General features: G+C 37.0%; 1 protein-coding gene across 5 annotated transcripts in view; it reads left to right on the forward strand.

Moving 5' to 3' along the window:
- Window positions 1-13,326, forward strand: part of MAPK8 (mitogen-activated protein kinase 8) — a 53,244-nt gene extending 39,918 nt beyond the window's left edge. For 2 of the 5 annotated variants that reach the window (XM_075025979.1, XM_075025980.1), the window contains exons 7-12: window positions 1,087-1,158; window positions 3,141-3,323; window positions 4,157-4,281; window positions 5,012-5,075; window positions 6,972-7,049; window positions 8,065-13,326. In XM_075025979.1, the coding sequence (XP_074882080.1) occupies window positions 1,087-1,158; window positions 3,141-3,323; window positions 4,157-4,281; window positions 5,012-5,075; window positions 6,972-7,049; window positions 8,065-8,210 (668 nt within the window). In that variant the 3' untranslated portion in view covers window positions 8,211-13,326. The other 3 variants (XM_075025981.1, XM_075025982.1, XM_075025983.1) reach the window with 3 other exon arrangements.
- The last annotated feature ends 752 nt before the right edge of the window (window positions 13,327-14,078 follow it).

The raw sequence follows: 14,078 nt of genomic DNA on the forward strand, positions 1-14,078 counted from the left end.
CATAACTGAAGAAATATTTTTAAATAAATAATTTTAACTGAAAATCTTTTAGGAGCATACTGATATTGTCATTAACTGATCCTCTAAAATTCTAAGTGATCTTCTACTGATTGTGTTTGCTTTTTATTTAAAGAGAGAGAGATGCATGGTAATCTGATTTATAGGAAATACTTGATGGCACATTTTAATTCCTATGTAATAACCAATTAATTCTCCTCCTAAAAGTGCAAACTATTTAGATACACAATATTTTTAAAGGTCAGTTTATTTTGCTACTTTTAAAATTATTCCTACAACTACAATGGAATTACTTTCAAGAAATAAAGTGATCTTTGGTGCTTCGATCTAGTCTATTGCCAGAGGTAGCTTTGCAAGCCTTGGAGCTTGCAGAAGGGCTTTACTCTGCTTGATTCGTGTGTCTCTCTCTGCTCTAGCTCTTGCTCTAGCCCTTTGTTAAACAAAAGGATGTTTTTCTGCCTTGTATTTGAGACAGTTAAAAGCTAATCCTTATATACAGTGTATTTTAAAGTGTTTTCATTGATTAATGTAAAGACTTGCTCTTCTTCCTGCACTGTCTCTGCAGTTTATAGGATGCAGTCATGTTATGCTTCTTTTAATTTTAAATGACCGTTTGCTTTGCTTTTCCTTCTTTTTGTGCTACAAACATAGTGGATTTATGGTCTGTGGGGTGCATTATGGGCGAAATGGTTTGCCACAAAATCCTCTTTCCAGGAAGGGACTGTATCCTTGTGCTGCTGCAGCAGGTTGAATTAGTTAGGAAGTGATTAACCTTTTTATTGATGTTGTGTCATGCAAATGCATATTGTACAAGTTTGTTTTTTTTTTATTAAATGAACATGGATTTTTCTTGTGATAAAAAAAAATTAAGAACTTCATTTATATTCAGGCTGCACCTAGCAGTAGGACATAGTCTCTGCTGGTCCTGTAGTTAGCATACATTCACCTTCACTCATTTTCATTACACACGCTTTTTATAATCACTTCGTGTGTGTGTGTCTAGATATTTTTATTTACTTTATTTTAATAACTATCTTTTATGTTAATATCATTGCATTTTGTTTTCAGTTGACATTTGGTCAGTTGGGTGCATCATGGGAGAAATGATCAAAGGTGGTGTTTTATTTCCTGGTACAGATCGTATCCTTACCTTTGGCCTAGGATGTAGTTGTAAAAGGTCAAAAGATACTGCAGCAATATAGTTCCAGATTAAGGTGGTTCTAATCTTTAAACTACTGGTTTTAAACTGCCTTTTCAAAATACAATTTGTAAGTTTGTTATTTTGGTTCCAGGAAGCTGCAAAAGTGTCTACAGTTATACCATTTAAAGCAAAACCACAACATAGCATTAATGTGTATGACTGTCTTTAGAGATTAATACTAAGCAAGATGAACAAAATACCACTTGGGCAAACAGGCTTCTTTTTCCTTTTTCCTTTTTTCCTCTTTTTTCTGTTTCCAATTTAATATAGTGTCTATCCATTGCTTTTGGATGTTGTCACATTTAAGACAGATTTGTTTTGTTTTGTTTAGATGGTGTTTTACTGGTTCACATGCATTGATTTTTTCCTTTGGATATCATTTTTATGTAATAACTTACTAATCTTTTTTAGTACCTGAGCATGTTAGCAGTTATTAGTCTTTACGTTTTGTAGGAAATGTTTACAAAAAATTCCTAACCAGCTTCATTAGTTACACTCTGGAGTTTTATATTTTTGTATGCAGAAATGATCCTGCAAACAGCTTTCAGAAACATCTGGCACTTCTGTCTTTCTATTCCATGAATGGCTCGGTGGTATCCGTATGGATTGTCCTGTGAGCAATACTTTAGACAAAGGGTCTGCTCCATGCAAATAGAACTGAAACCTCTGGATCATTGCTGAAATTAGTGGATCGAATTGGAGCTTGGCATCTTATTTGTTTTACTAGTAGTTACACTCTGGTTTTTTTAGATGCCATCAGAAATCTTTCCTGCTTTTGCTGCAGGTTAACTGTTTAATAATTGATATAGTACCATTTAGGGGTGCAGATTGGGTGAAGATTTTGAGGCACAGTGAGGAGATCCAGGGCATCCTTACCTTCACACAGCTTTGTCATTGCATGAGCTGCACCATGCTTAGCTTTATACATCTGGTTTGATAGTATGGCTTTTCAATTTAGGCTCAGTGCCATACTGTGTAAATACTTTTTTTTCCAAGGCCTCTACTAAAGCACTGTAAAGCTTGCAAATCCTTATATAAAGGTCTGCTGTTAAGTTGTAAGAACATAAGAGGGGGCCTGCTACATCCGAGTGAAGGTTTAGGTAGCCCAGTATCCAGTCTTTGGTGGTAGCCGAAAAAAAAAGTTGGGGAGGATACATGAATGAGATAAGCATATATAAAATTTTTTATCTGAGCTCTCTCCTAGTATCTAACCATCTTCAACTAGGAATTCCTGAGCCAAACGTTGCTTTTTTTTATTCAGTAACATGTACTAAATTATTCTGCTGTGAATTGGTCAATCTCCCCTTTACATAAGGTAAACCTTAAGTTCCTCAAGTGTCCTTGAAACTCTAACTTCTGCATTCAAGTCTCTGACAAAGTTGTCATTGACCTGTGTGGGCTAAGATTTCATCCTGTGTATGCACACTGGTGCTCAGTGTTGCATGTTGTTAGTGAGAGATCACTAACTTGGGACGGTCCGGGACTGGGCTGAGGTATCAAGATGAGAACAAAGGACAAAGCACCTACACAGGGTAATCCTCACAAGTGTCTTGGTGATGTGTAGTAGCTTGACTACTGTGAATACGTGTTCAGATCAGGAAGTGAGTTCTTCTCCAGAACCCAAACAACACCTTTATTTAAATTCATTTAATACATTTTGAATCTTTCTCTTGTTTCTCAGAATTATATCGTTTGCTAATTAATTATGATTTTGAGTATAATACGTGTTGCCTTGACTATGCTATCATCAAAGTCTTGCTTTGTTTCACTGTTTTCTCTAAGAAGGTAGTCCAAATTAATGATGAACTTGATATTTTATTATAATTTTCTGTGTTTTCTGTGTTGGTTATTTCATGTGGTTTTAACATAACTTTCTAGCTGAAAATTAGACACAGTGTTTTTCTTAGCTACATAACCTTAGATATTGATCAATGGAATAAAGTTATAGAGCAGCTAGGAACACCATGCCCTGAATTTATGAAGAAATTACAGCCTACAGTCCGAACGTATGTGGAGAACAGACCTAAATATGCTGGATATAGTTTTGAAAAACTCTTTCCAGATGTCCTTTTCCCAGCTGACTCTGAACACAATAAGCTTAAAGGTAAGGTCTATCTTCTGTGTGCTGTATACTTTAAAAGTTTTAAAACTGTGATATATTGAACAGAAATGTATCTTGGTTTTGTTCACTATAAAATCATCCCACTAAGGATTTAAGTATTAGAGTATTTCTATCATGGGAGCGGATGAATGTGCTGGTGTGTGCTTACCTCCGCTTTCTCACTTCTCTGAAACTCCTCCTATTCTGGGGATACCTTTATAAAGAAAAGTAAATATATATATATATATATACCTCTCAATCACAGATGCCAACATGATTTAGAGAAGAGTGTGGGGACAGTGGAACAGAAGTTGTGTGGACAGAGCAGATCTTCTTTCTCTAGGGGTGAAAATAAAGATTTTATATTCATAAAACATATATATCCTGTAGTTACTGAATAACTTACTGGTTCTAAGTGTCACCTACTCAGTGAAGTCACAGACTTATATTTTCTGTGGCTAACAGTTTGTGACAGTTTTTCCCCCCTAAACTGTAAGAGGGGGGTAGTAGGTGTTTGCCCACTGCTATTCCAGACAAGGCTGTACTGCCAACCAAGTTATATTTCACATCAGGATGTCACACCAAGGGGCACTGTGTGCTGAAAATGTATAGTGAAACATGTCCAACCCCTTTCCCACCTGTGTTAACTCTCTTCAATTCCGCCTGCCCCCCCCCCCAAATGGACCACTTTCCTGAACCCCAAATTATGTGAGGATTGCACAGATATTAAACTGGAATTTGTATACTCCAGCTCTTCTCTCCTTATGAGCTTTGAAATACCGTATTATGTGCCCTATATATGGAACTAGTCTAAATAGAAAATTTCACTTTTGCAGCCAGTCAAGCAAGGGATTTATTATCAAAAATGCTGGTTATAGATGCTTCTAAAAGAATCTCTGTGGATGAAGCCTTGCAGCACCCATACATCAATGTTTGGTATGATCCGTCAGAAGCAGAAGCTGTAAGTTCTTGGTTTAGGTCTCTGATTAGGAAGGTACTGTACTAAAGCAAATGTGTTGTGATGCTTGATATAACTGCTGAAAGAGGATTATTGCATGATCTACATATTTCACTAGAAGCTTAACTGAGCCGTAATCATTTTTATTGACATTGATAGACATGTTTATTAGAAACAGTATTAGGAGGGGGCACAAACTGAAGTACTATATGTCTGTGTATGTATGTGTTCATATATAATTGCATATAATCTCCTGGACATATAGTAGTGTATCTGAAATCTTTTCTATGGGGTTCTAATTTATTGAGCTTCAGTTGTTTCAGTGTGGTTTCATTGCCCTTGATAGGATTCTGAGGTATTTACTCCTGGGCAAGAGAAATATTTTCATTCTGCTGATCTGTAATAGCTAGAGGGAAAACTTGGTAATTAACAGTAAGTAGATAAAAAGGGCTGCTTGGGGAGGAGACTGCTGCACTTAGGAGCTCTTTTACCAGACTGTTCAGCTTCTATTTTAATTATTACAGTAATGTAAGCAAATCTGTTAATTAGAAGAGCTTGAAAACATGTAGCAGCATCTAGAAAGTAGGCCAAGTCCAAGTATGAGAGAATATGTGACCATGTAAATACAATCTAGTTAAATCAGGTTCATATTGAATGCTTACTTTCATTTTTCATTTATTCTGGTTTTGTATCCCCTTTGATTGCTTTATCATGAATTAGTTTTGTTTTTCAGCCTCCACCAAAGATACCAGATAAGCAGTTAGATGAGAGGGAGCACACAATAGAAGAATGGAAAGGTAAGAAGGGCATTTTAAGTATAATAAGGCTTTTAGGAGTAGGCTGGGCCCCAACAATTACTGTTATTAAGGTTCTTCTGAGCAACCTAATAGTATTTACTTAAACTGCTTGGAATGGCAAGGAAATAGATCATTGCTTCACAACATCTTAATTGTTGGGACACTAAAAATTTGGTCACCTTTTGCAAACCGTAAGGCAGCATTTTTAGGGAGGGTATCTCTTCTGGACAAACTGCCACAGTTGATAAAGATGGAGGAGTTTGAGCAATGTAAGTCTGAAGCAGAAGCACTAGTCTTCAAGTGAAGAGGGTATTAGCTATAACTGTACTCTTCTAAATCAAGCAGAGGATTTAAAAGAAGAAGCCATAGGGAGTGTTAGTAATGGGTGAGATAGTGAGGTTACAGCTGGTGTGGGAGATGCTGATGGTTATCAGCTGTGGCATCCTGAGAAAGTAGCTGGGGTTGAGGTATGGAACAGACTGTAGTATGACATAAGACTTGTACCTCCAAGAGCATAATCTTTAGTGTTCAGTACTGGTTTAGTATCTACATTTCCTGGTCATATATGAGGTGCAAAATGATAAAGTATAAGGGGGATATCTTTGTTACTTGTAAAGCTTGTGCTTTGTTTTGAAATTGCTTCTAAAAGGTGTGGTATTATTGCAGAGGTTCTAGTGCTAAGAAAAAATGCAGATCCGAATTGCTCTGCAGGCTATAAATGTTGCATTTAAGCAAGAATTGAGTGCATTGAGCAATCTAATACTTTGTACTGAAAAGGTCTAGGAAGGGATATTAGACCTGTGTAAACTTTTTATCCCCCAAGGGGAAAAAAGCACGGAAAATGTTTCATGAATCATTATTGACAGTTCATTGTGTTGGCTTGTAATGGACACAAGTCTGTAAAATCTAGTACTACTACGCTTTTAAGTCGCTTTCTATTAGAAACTGAGTTTTAATTGTGAGGCAGAGATAGGGAGAATTGTGGAAATTCTCTTACCATCCTCCTTCCAAGCAAAGTTACTTCCCTTTTGAAGTGGGTGTGCTTGAGGATATTTCAAACAATATGGAGTTTACTTTTAAGACTCCCACATTCCTTGAAATTATAATTTTTAAATGTTTTTCTTCTTCCAAACTGTTTGTACGTTGCATTAGTTTGCCAGTGACAGATAAGTAGTATTCTGACAGTCAGCTCTTATGAGTTGCATTTAACATGTTTAGTCCTTTTCTTCTATTGTTACTTCTGTAGATTCACAGCTAAAATCTTTTCTGGGTAATAAGCTGCCATTAGCCTAGAAGCCTTCGGGCCAGTACACAGGGTGTATGATTGATTCATGTTACAAGCAATTCTGACCTGTTAAAGGATGAGGAACTTCTTTAACTGGAAGATTAATTTGCTGCTTTCATTTGGAGTGGCTACTTATATGCCAATATTGTATTCCATTTCATGGTGATCTGGACCTTTATATGTTGTTGCTGAGGAAATTTAGTGGCAAAATGTGTGTTGGGGGGATGGCAATGCTGTTTGGGCTTGTTCCTACCTGTTCCTTTGAAGACTGCTGATGGAGTTTTATCTGTACCAAAGAAGCCATTGATAAAAAATGAGTGGTCGTTAAGACTCGGTTTAACCTCAGGTCCCCAGGCAGCCTGGACAAGAGTCTTAGAGCAATGTCAGTGTGTTCTCGAGAGTGCCAGGCCATTGTAGGTCCAACAGGAAAGAATTTTATGTTTTTATATCACTTGCCAGTTGTTCTGTAGCCTACAGCCTGTTGTTCAAAACTAATTCTGAAAAGTAATAAAACTGTGAAATTTAAATGCACATTTTAATAGGAGATATATTATCGATCCGGTCTTGGGTTTGCAAATTCATTTTTTGCCTTCCCTTCTCTGCATTTTCAGAGTTGATATACAAGGAAGTCATGGACTTGGAGGAGAGAACCAAGAATGGGGTTATACGCGGACAACCAGCCCCTTTAGGTTGGTTACAATAAAAGCACAGTACATTGAGTTGTAGATCAGGAGGGAGTAAAGCTGTTCAAGACATCCAAGAGTAACCTAACTCAAAAATATGGCTCTTAAATGACCAATAACATCTTGAATTCTCTTTGAGATATTGCTTACTAGAATGAAATGTATGGGGTTGACATCTCTCTTTTTTTATTAATCTGGTAAACTCCTCTATTACTGTCCCTGTGTAACTGATGCTTCATTCATTTCAGTCTTCAAGAAACACCTTGGTATGTACTGGTACTCTGTTGCCATAATCTGGTTAGATGTGTAGCTGGTACAGTTTCAATTAAAGTTACAACCACTACTTACATCTGTTAAGTAATGAAACAGGATTTCTAGGTTGGAAAACTGTAGAATGCTTTCAGAAACTGTTGCTGAATTTTGGAGCAAAACGTGCCCATTAACTGACCATTGATAGGACTCCATTTGCACTGTTGAAAAATGATGGCAAAAGTTGGGCAGCTGTTGCTGATTCTGCTCAGAGTTCACCGAAGTCCAGACTCTGAAAAACCATTGCATATCTGAGATTGAAAGTATGTGATGTGGCTGGACACAAGCTATTTCCCAGCTTGAAGGGGAGATCTGATGGGCAAAAGAACACGCCCCTTCTTTCTTTATCAAAATACATAGATATATTCTAGCTTTGGGTCTAAACACTTTGTAGGGTATCTTGGCTCTGGCTTTATGCAGTACTATCTCTGTTTGTGATTTTTAACCTTCAGCCATTGGCATTTAACTGTAATGACATGTACTGTCAGGTGTCATGCCATGTCAGTTCTGTGGTTCTTGACATACCATTCATTAAGCCCCACATTAAAGACTTGCGGGTTTTATTTACTTTGGCAATGGATTAAGACGCATCTCTTCAAACTTGCCGAAACAGGGGAAAGTAATGACTACTAGGAAGAGACAGACTAATGCAAGTACTGAACCGTGCAACTGTATCTGCAACTGATTTGCTGTTTTGTTTCTCATAGCACAGGTGCAGCAATGATCAATGGCTCTCAACATCCATCTTCATCGTCATCTGTCAATGATGTGTCTTCAATGTCAACAGATCCAACATTGGCCTCTGATACAGACAGCAGTCTAGAAACCTCAGCTGGACCTCTGGGTTGCTGTAGATGACTACTTGGTCTTTTGGGGGGTGGGAGGGGGGTCCTTTTAGTCATTAATAGGGCACCTTTAAAATTTGGTCATATTTTTGAGTGTTTTTTCAAAAATAATTGTAGAATTCATCATAAAGTGCTGTAATTTTAAACTGTAAGTTGTGTTAAAAGCAGCCACTTTTTTTGCTGTAATTAACTGTAAGATATTAAACCTCATAATTTTTATTGTGGTTTTAAAATCTGCATATTTGCTTTACTATTATGCTGCTGATCTTTTTTTACTGAATTTGTAAGATTTGTTTTATCAAAGCACATATTAATGTTGTGGTCATTACCATATAATGAATTATTTAAGATTTTATAGGTTTTCAATTTTTTAATTAGAATTTATTCCAGATGTTTTGTTCATGATATCCTTCAAAGTTTTATGCTTGGTCATATGTCTGTGTCCAGGTGGAGGGGGAGAGAATTCAGTGCAGCCAGCTGTAGTTTTGGGCATACTATTGTGGTGCTGGCAGTGAACAAAATCCTCTTTTATTTTGGCCACTTGCCTATAATACTTCAGCAAAAGCAACAATTAATGGATTTTTTTTTAGAGAAACAGTATACAATCCTTTGCAAAGTAACCTCATTTGAATGGTTTTATGAACTTAAGAAAGCAAAGCATATCTTCAAAGCTGCAGAAATATCTAGCCTAACAAAGTAATGTGATGTTTTCTGCAGACTTGTGGCATGCCAAATCTTGTGATCACCATAAAACACGAGGATACTTCATGAATAATACATTGCAATGCAAATAAACTGTTTACTTCTAGCTTGTAGCCTGTTTTTGTACACACAAAATGAAGTGTATCCGGGATGTCTAGACTGCCGAGAGGGAAAACGAATATGCTGTAGCTATACTTCCATGTAATATGTGATTTGTGGGAGTTTTGTTTCTTACTAGTTTTGTCTAAGGTGAGTGATTTTGGGGTAGAAGAGGGAATGATGTGAATGCAGTAGGGGCAAAACTTCAGCTATTCTTTCTCCACCAAAAGTAACTGATTGCTAAAAACCATTAAGTGGTAGGAGAACCTCAGGATTTCTGTAGCTAATGCATTAAGTGAGCAATATATGCCATCCAAAGGAGGGAGAAGTAGTGCTGTATAAATTAATATTTATCTCTTTCATTTCACCATGAGACCAGTGTAGCAGAAATCTTAATAATGCTTCATTTTAAGTCATAAATATTCAGTAGTTTTCAACACTGAAGCTCCAGGTTTCAATACGCTTTTTAAACAAAAGATATATTGAAATATATAGAACAGTTACTAAATAGTCATGTAAAATGGTGCTGCTCCTCACAGAAGTATTTTAACTGTTTACATTTTATATTTACAGAATGATTTATGTATAACTGACTTAAGTTTATGTATGAGTTAAACATTCACAATTTATTCCTTTGGAAAATGCAGATTTTTAGTGAAGCTAGGCTGTATAATTGATTGCCTTGTGTAGATGCATATTTTGTGTAGTGAATTAGAATGTGAAGAGGAATTTAAATTAGAAATGCTCACAAAAATGAGCCTTTGAAAATGCAGAAGTCTTGCCAGGCACAGAGCATAAGCAAATAATATAACTGGCTACAGAGGTCATCCAGGAATGACTGATACTCTTCAGTGTGGTTCCTTCTGCTTGTTGGGTTAAATAGGTATCTTTTTGAAGTTCTAATTGAAAGAGGAAAATTTGTCTTTGTAATAAGTTTCAGGAAAATAGAAATGATAGTAACGCTTTCAACATCTAACATGTCTTTTTAAAAAACATACAGGGTTACAAGGAATGGTAATGTCTCAAAGATGACTAAATTGATAACTGCAGTTGTTTTCCTGGCCTGGCTAGACTGCTGGTAAGTGTTATGTGCATATAATTTTGCTTTCCTCACTTGTATCTAATATTTCAATATTGCCTTTCTAAACCACATTTGTTAAGGCAATTCTTTTTACAGGATCCTGCCAAATTGTATATTACCTCAGAATAGGCAGGGCATGTTTGGATTCATCTAGCACCAGAACATAGAAAATCTGCTCAAGTTGAACAGAGACCAACAGAACAGTCTATTTTGTAATTTTTTTATCAAAGTTTAAGCTGTGAATTAAGCCAAAATTTTTGGTCATACAACAGTACTCCATTGTTATATAGGGTCAAATGATAGTCTGGTCAACTGAGTGTAATGAAGTTAAAACTGACAAAATTAACTTCTCATGCCTGTAAGTGCTGTTAAGAACAGAATTTGGTAAATATAATTCCTATTTAAATTTATTTTGGACCCCTCTAGATTGCAGTGGTGATCGAAATATTTTGAAACTTTGAAATCATTTTTGCTATCACTTTCCAGTGTCCTAAAGAAAAATTGCTTTTAAAATGAATATTGAGTGAAAGAGTTACTAGGCTTTTACCACAGTGTGCTATCAATAGTAACTTCGCTGAGTTCATAGCTCTTAAGGAGAATTGAGCTTTTCTTCTTTTAAGGTAGGGTTAATGAATGGGCGGGACTGTCCACTGCCACCCATTGCGGTGTGAGTGAGCTATGTTTAAAGGCATTATTTCATTAAGGTCAGAGTTTTGCCTGTGGGAACCTAGAGTTCACATTTGGCACCATCTTCATAGCAGTGGTGCCCCCCCCGCCCCGCCCCCCAGTTGCTTGCATTTTAGGCAAATTAAAGTGATGGCAAATTTCAAAGACAAGAAAATCAGATTCAGTAACCAAATTATCACAACAACATCCTAGTCTTAACTTCCCGTTTATTGGTTGAAATATAAAAATATTTCAGAGATAGTTGTACACTGCCATAGAGAAGCAAACAAATGGGTAGCTAGACTTCAGCTGTCTTTGTCTATTGTTATGTTGTTAGATCATATGCTATCTAATACACTGTACAATTTTATCCTTAAAAGTATTATTAAGCTTTATTTTCGTCTATGATTCCAAAATCTTCTCATGACAACAGGCTTCACTAAAGTGCATGCAACTTTCCTATTCTAGGGCCATTCCAATCCATTCAGAGTTGGTAGGGATTGAATTACAGGGAGCTGTCTGATGTCTTATGTCAGGTGAGGTTAAAAGTTGGGCAATAATAACGAGATTAATTTCTACCTTCTGTGGTCAGAGATGTGGCAGGCATCAAGGATAGAATAGTTCCTCTTCTTTTGTAGAAGTAGGTTCTTCAAGACTTTGGAATAGAATTGGGGGAGGGAAATTAGTACTATTATTATGTGCTGCATCTCTGCTCTATGAAGTCTTTTGTTGATGCAAGACAATGGGGTCAGAATTGAGGGGTTTGTGTGTTAGTGTGTGTGTGAGAAGCTGGACTGCCAGAGCAATACCCATCCACTGGACAACTTAGACTGGCCTGACTGACCAGGTCACCTCTATTGTGTTCATTCTGCTAAGCTGACCAGACATGGCACTTTTTCCTATGTAGGTGCTGTGTGGCTTGGGTTTTTAGTTTTGAAGAACTTTGCTATGCTATATGCAGTAGTATCTTTCCAGATACGAATTCCAGCTAGATAAAAAGATACTTCAGCATAAATTGGTGAGCCTGCCCCGCCAGCACAGGGATGTGAATTTAGGGGAGGATAGGGTGAGCTGGATTTGAGGCGGCTGTGGCAATAGCACCCTCTGCTGCCTCCGGGTCCAAGCAAGTGGAGTGTTACTGATGTGGGTTTGTTTTATGGAAGATTGCTTCTCTGAACACAGGCTGTTTCGTTAGAGAGCAAAAATTAAGCACCTTGACAGGCATTTGCATGAGTATAATGCCCTGCATTAACGTATATGGCATTCATCTCAACATTGCATAAAGAAAAACGATCAAAAAGCTGGTACCGGAGGATAGTTCCTACCCAGCCAATGATCCAAAGCGTGTGACATTATTAAATGTTTCTCACTTAAGATCATGGGGTAAAGGGGAGAAGATGGTTCATCTTACACTTGGTCTCACTGTTTCAAGTAGCTAAAGGAAGTGAATTACTGTTTCTAGATATGTTTTTATTTGCTGTTGACAGCAGTTTGTCCCTGCTGTTATATTTTATGTTCCTATCAATGTTTTGGTTCCTACATATTTAGTTTGAGGACTGGAGTTGAAGGAGAGCTGTCTGCATTTTTCAGTAGGATTAGAAAAAGCGTTTTAATGAAGAAATGTGATGACACTCTACTGCCTACCCAAATGTTCAAATCATTTAATTTAATCTTAGTTAAGGACACTGGATAAAAGTGGTATTTTAAGTGATCTCTTTCACTCCCTTCTCTTCTTCAGCTATCTCTGCATTACAGAAACATGTTATGAATCAGACCACATTATGTTTCTACTTCTGCAGTTAAAAATTTAAGCTAGGTTTTCTTGAACTACCTCACACAAACTTTCTATGTTTCTTAAGTAAGCAAAGCTAACCCTTGCTATTGGAACTACACTGAATGTGAATAGAAAAATACACTTCCTTTAGAAAAATAAACCTATTGGCCAATGTTGAGACAATATCAGTAAGTATGTTTCTTATATATTTCACGTAAGATGTTCATGTGTAATATATAGCTTGTGTACAATAATGTACATCTAGAATATTGTGTTAGCTGTAAATTGGTGATTTTATTATTGTAGTCTGGTTTTGTAGGTAAAAATAGCTTACTAGTAATGTCAGCTCATCCTTTACATTTTACAAAAGGAATAATTCTTGGTAAGCTTTGCATACAGATGAATTACTTTTGTAGGCCCAATATCTAGTCTATTTTTGAGAGTTCTTTAACTTTTATTACTAAAGTTGAGAAAAAAACCCTAATTATTGTGATCATTCCTTCTGCCCCTTTTGAAGTATAGTCTTAATTTTATTTTGTCCCAAGAAATATGAAGGGGAAGATACACCATTAAAAATACTGGGGAAAACTGTAGGTTTTTTTACTTCCCCACATTTGATACCTTTTCCTGCTTTTCCTTTATTCCCTCCAAATAAGCTGTTGGTGGGGCATTACTGAGAACATTGTGGTTTTTTTACTCATTCATGCCATAGGTCATTACATGTGCACCACTGGAATGTATACATTGTTATCTAGTATGTCAATTGGTTATAATGATATTTTAAATAAAAAAGAAAAAAAAAAATTTGACCACAATGCATTTAGTGTTTCTTCATTGCTAGGCCAGAATGGATTTCATATGGATTTCTTAATAAGGCTGCAGGTGGAGTCTTATTAGCATCAGTCCTTCCTGAGAATTCATCTGTTTTTAATGATACTGTCCTAGTTTCAGCTGGGATAGAGTTAACTGTCTTCCTAGTAGCTGGTGCAGTGCTATGTTTTGAGTTCAGTATGTGAAGAATGTTGATAACACTGATGTTTTCAGTTGTTGCTCAGTAGTGTTTAGACTATAGTCAAGGATTTTTCAGCTTCTCATGCCCAGCCAGGGCACCTGACCCAAACTGGCCAACAGTGTATTCCATACCATGTGACGTCCCATCTAGTTTAGGAACTGGGAAGGGGGGTGGGGGGGAATCGCTGCTTGGGGACTGTCTGGGTGTCGGTCGGCGGGTGGTGAGCAATTGCCCTGCGCATCATTTGTACATTCCAATCCTTTTATTACTACTGTTGTCATTTTATTAGTGTTATCATTATCATTATTAGTTTCTTCTTTTCTGTTCTATTAAACCTTTCTTATCTCAACCCAGGGGTTTTACTTCTTTTCCTGATTTTCTCCCCCATCCCACTGGGTAGGGGGGGGAGTAAGTGAGCGGCTGCGTGGTGCTTAGTTGCTGGCTGGGGTTAAACCATGACAGATACTTAAAGTCCTGTCTTGTGTGTGAGCTCACTTGTGGGCACCGTGACCTGTTTCTTCCATTTCTCCATTCCCGTGGGCTTTGG

Source organism: Buteo buteo, chromosome 4 (assembly GCF_964188355.1).
Source record: "Buteo buteo chromosome 4, bButBut1.hap1.1, whole genome shotgun sequence".
Classification (NCBI taxonomy): Eukaryota; Metazoa; Chordata; class Aves; order Accipitriformes; family Accipitridae; genus Buteo; species Buteo buteo.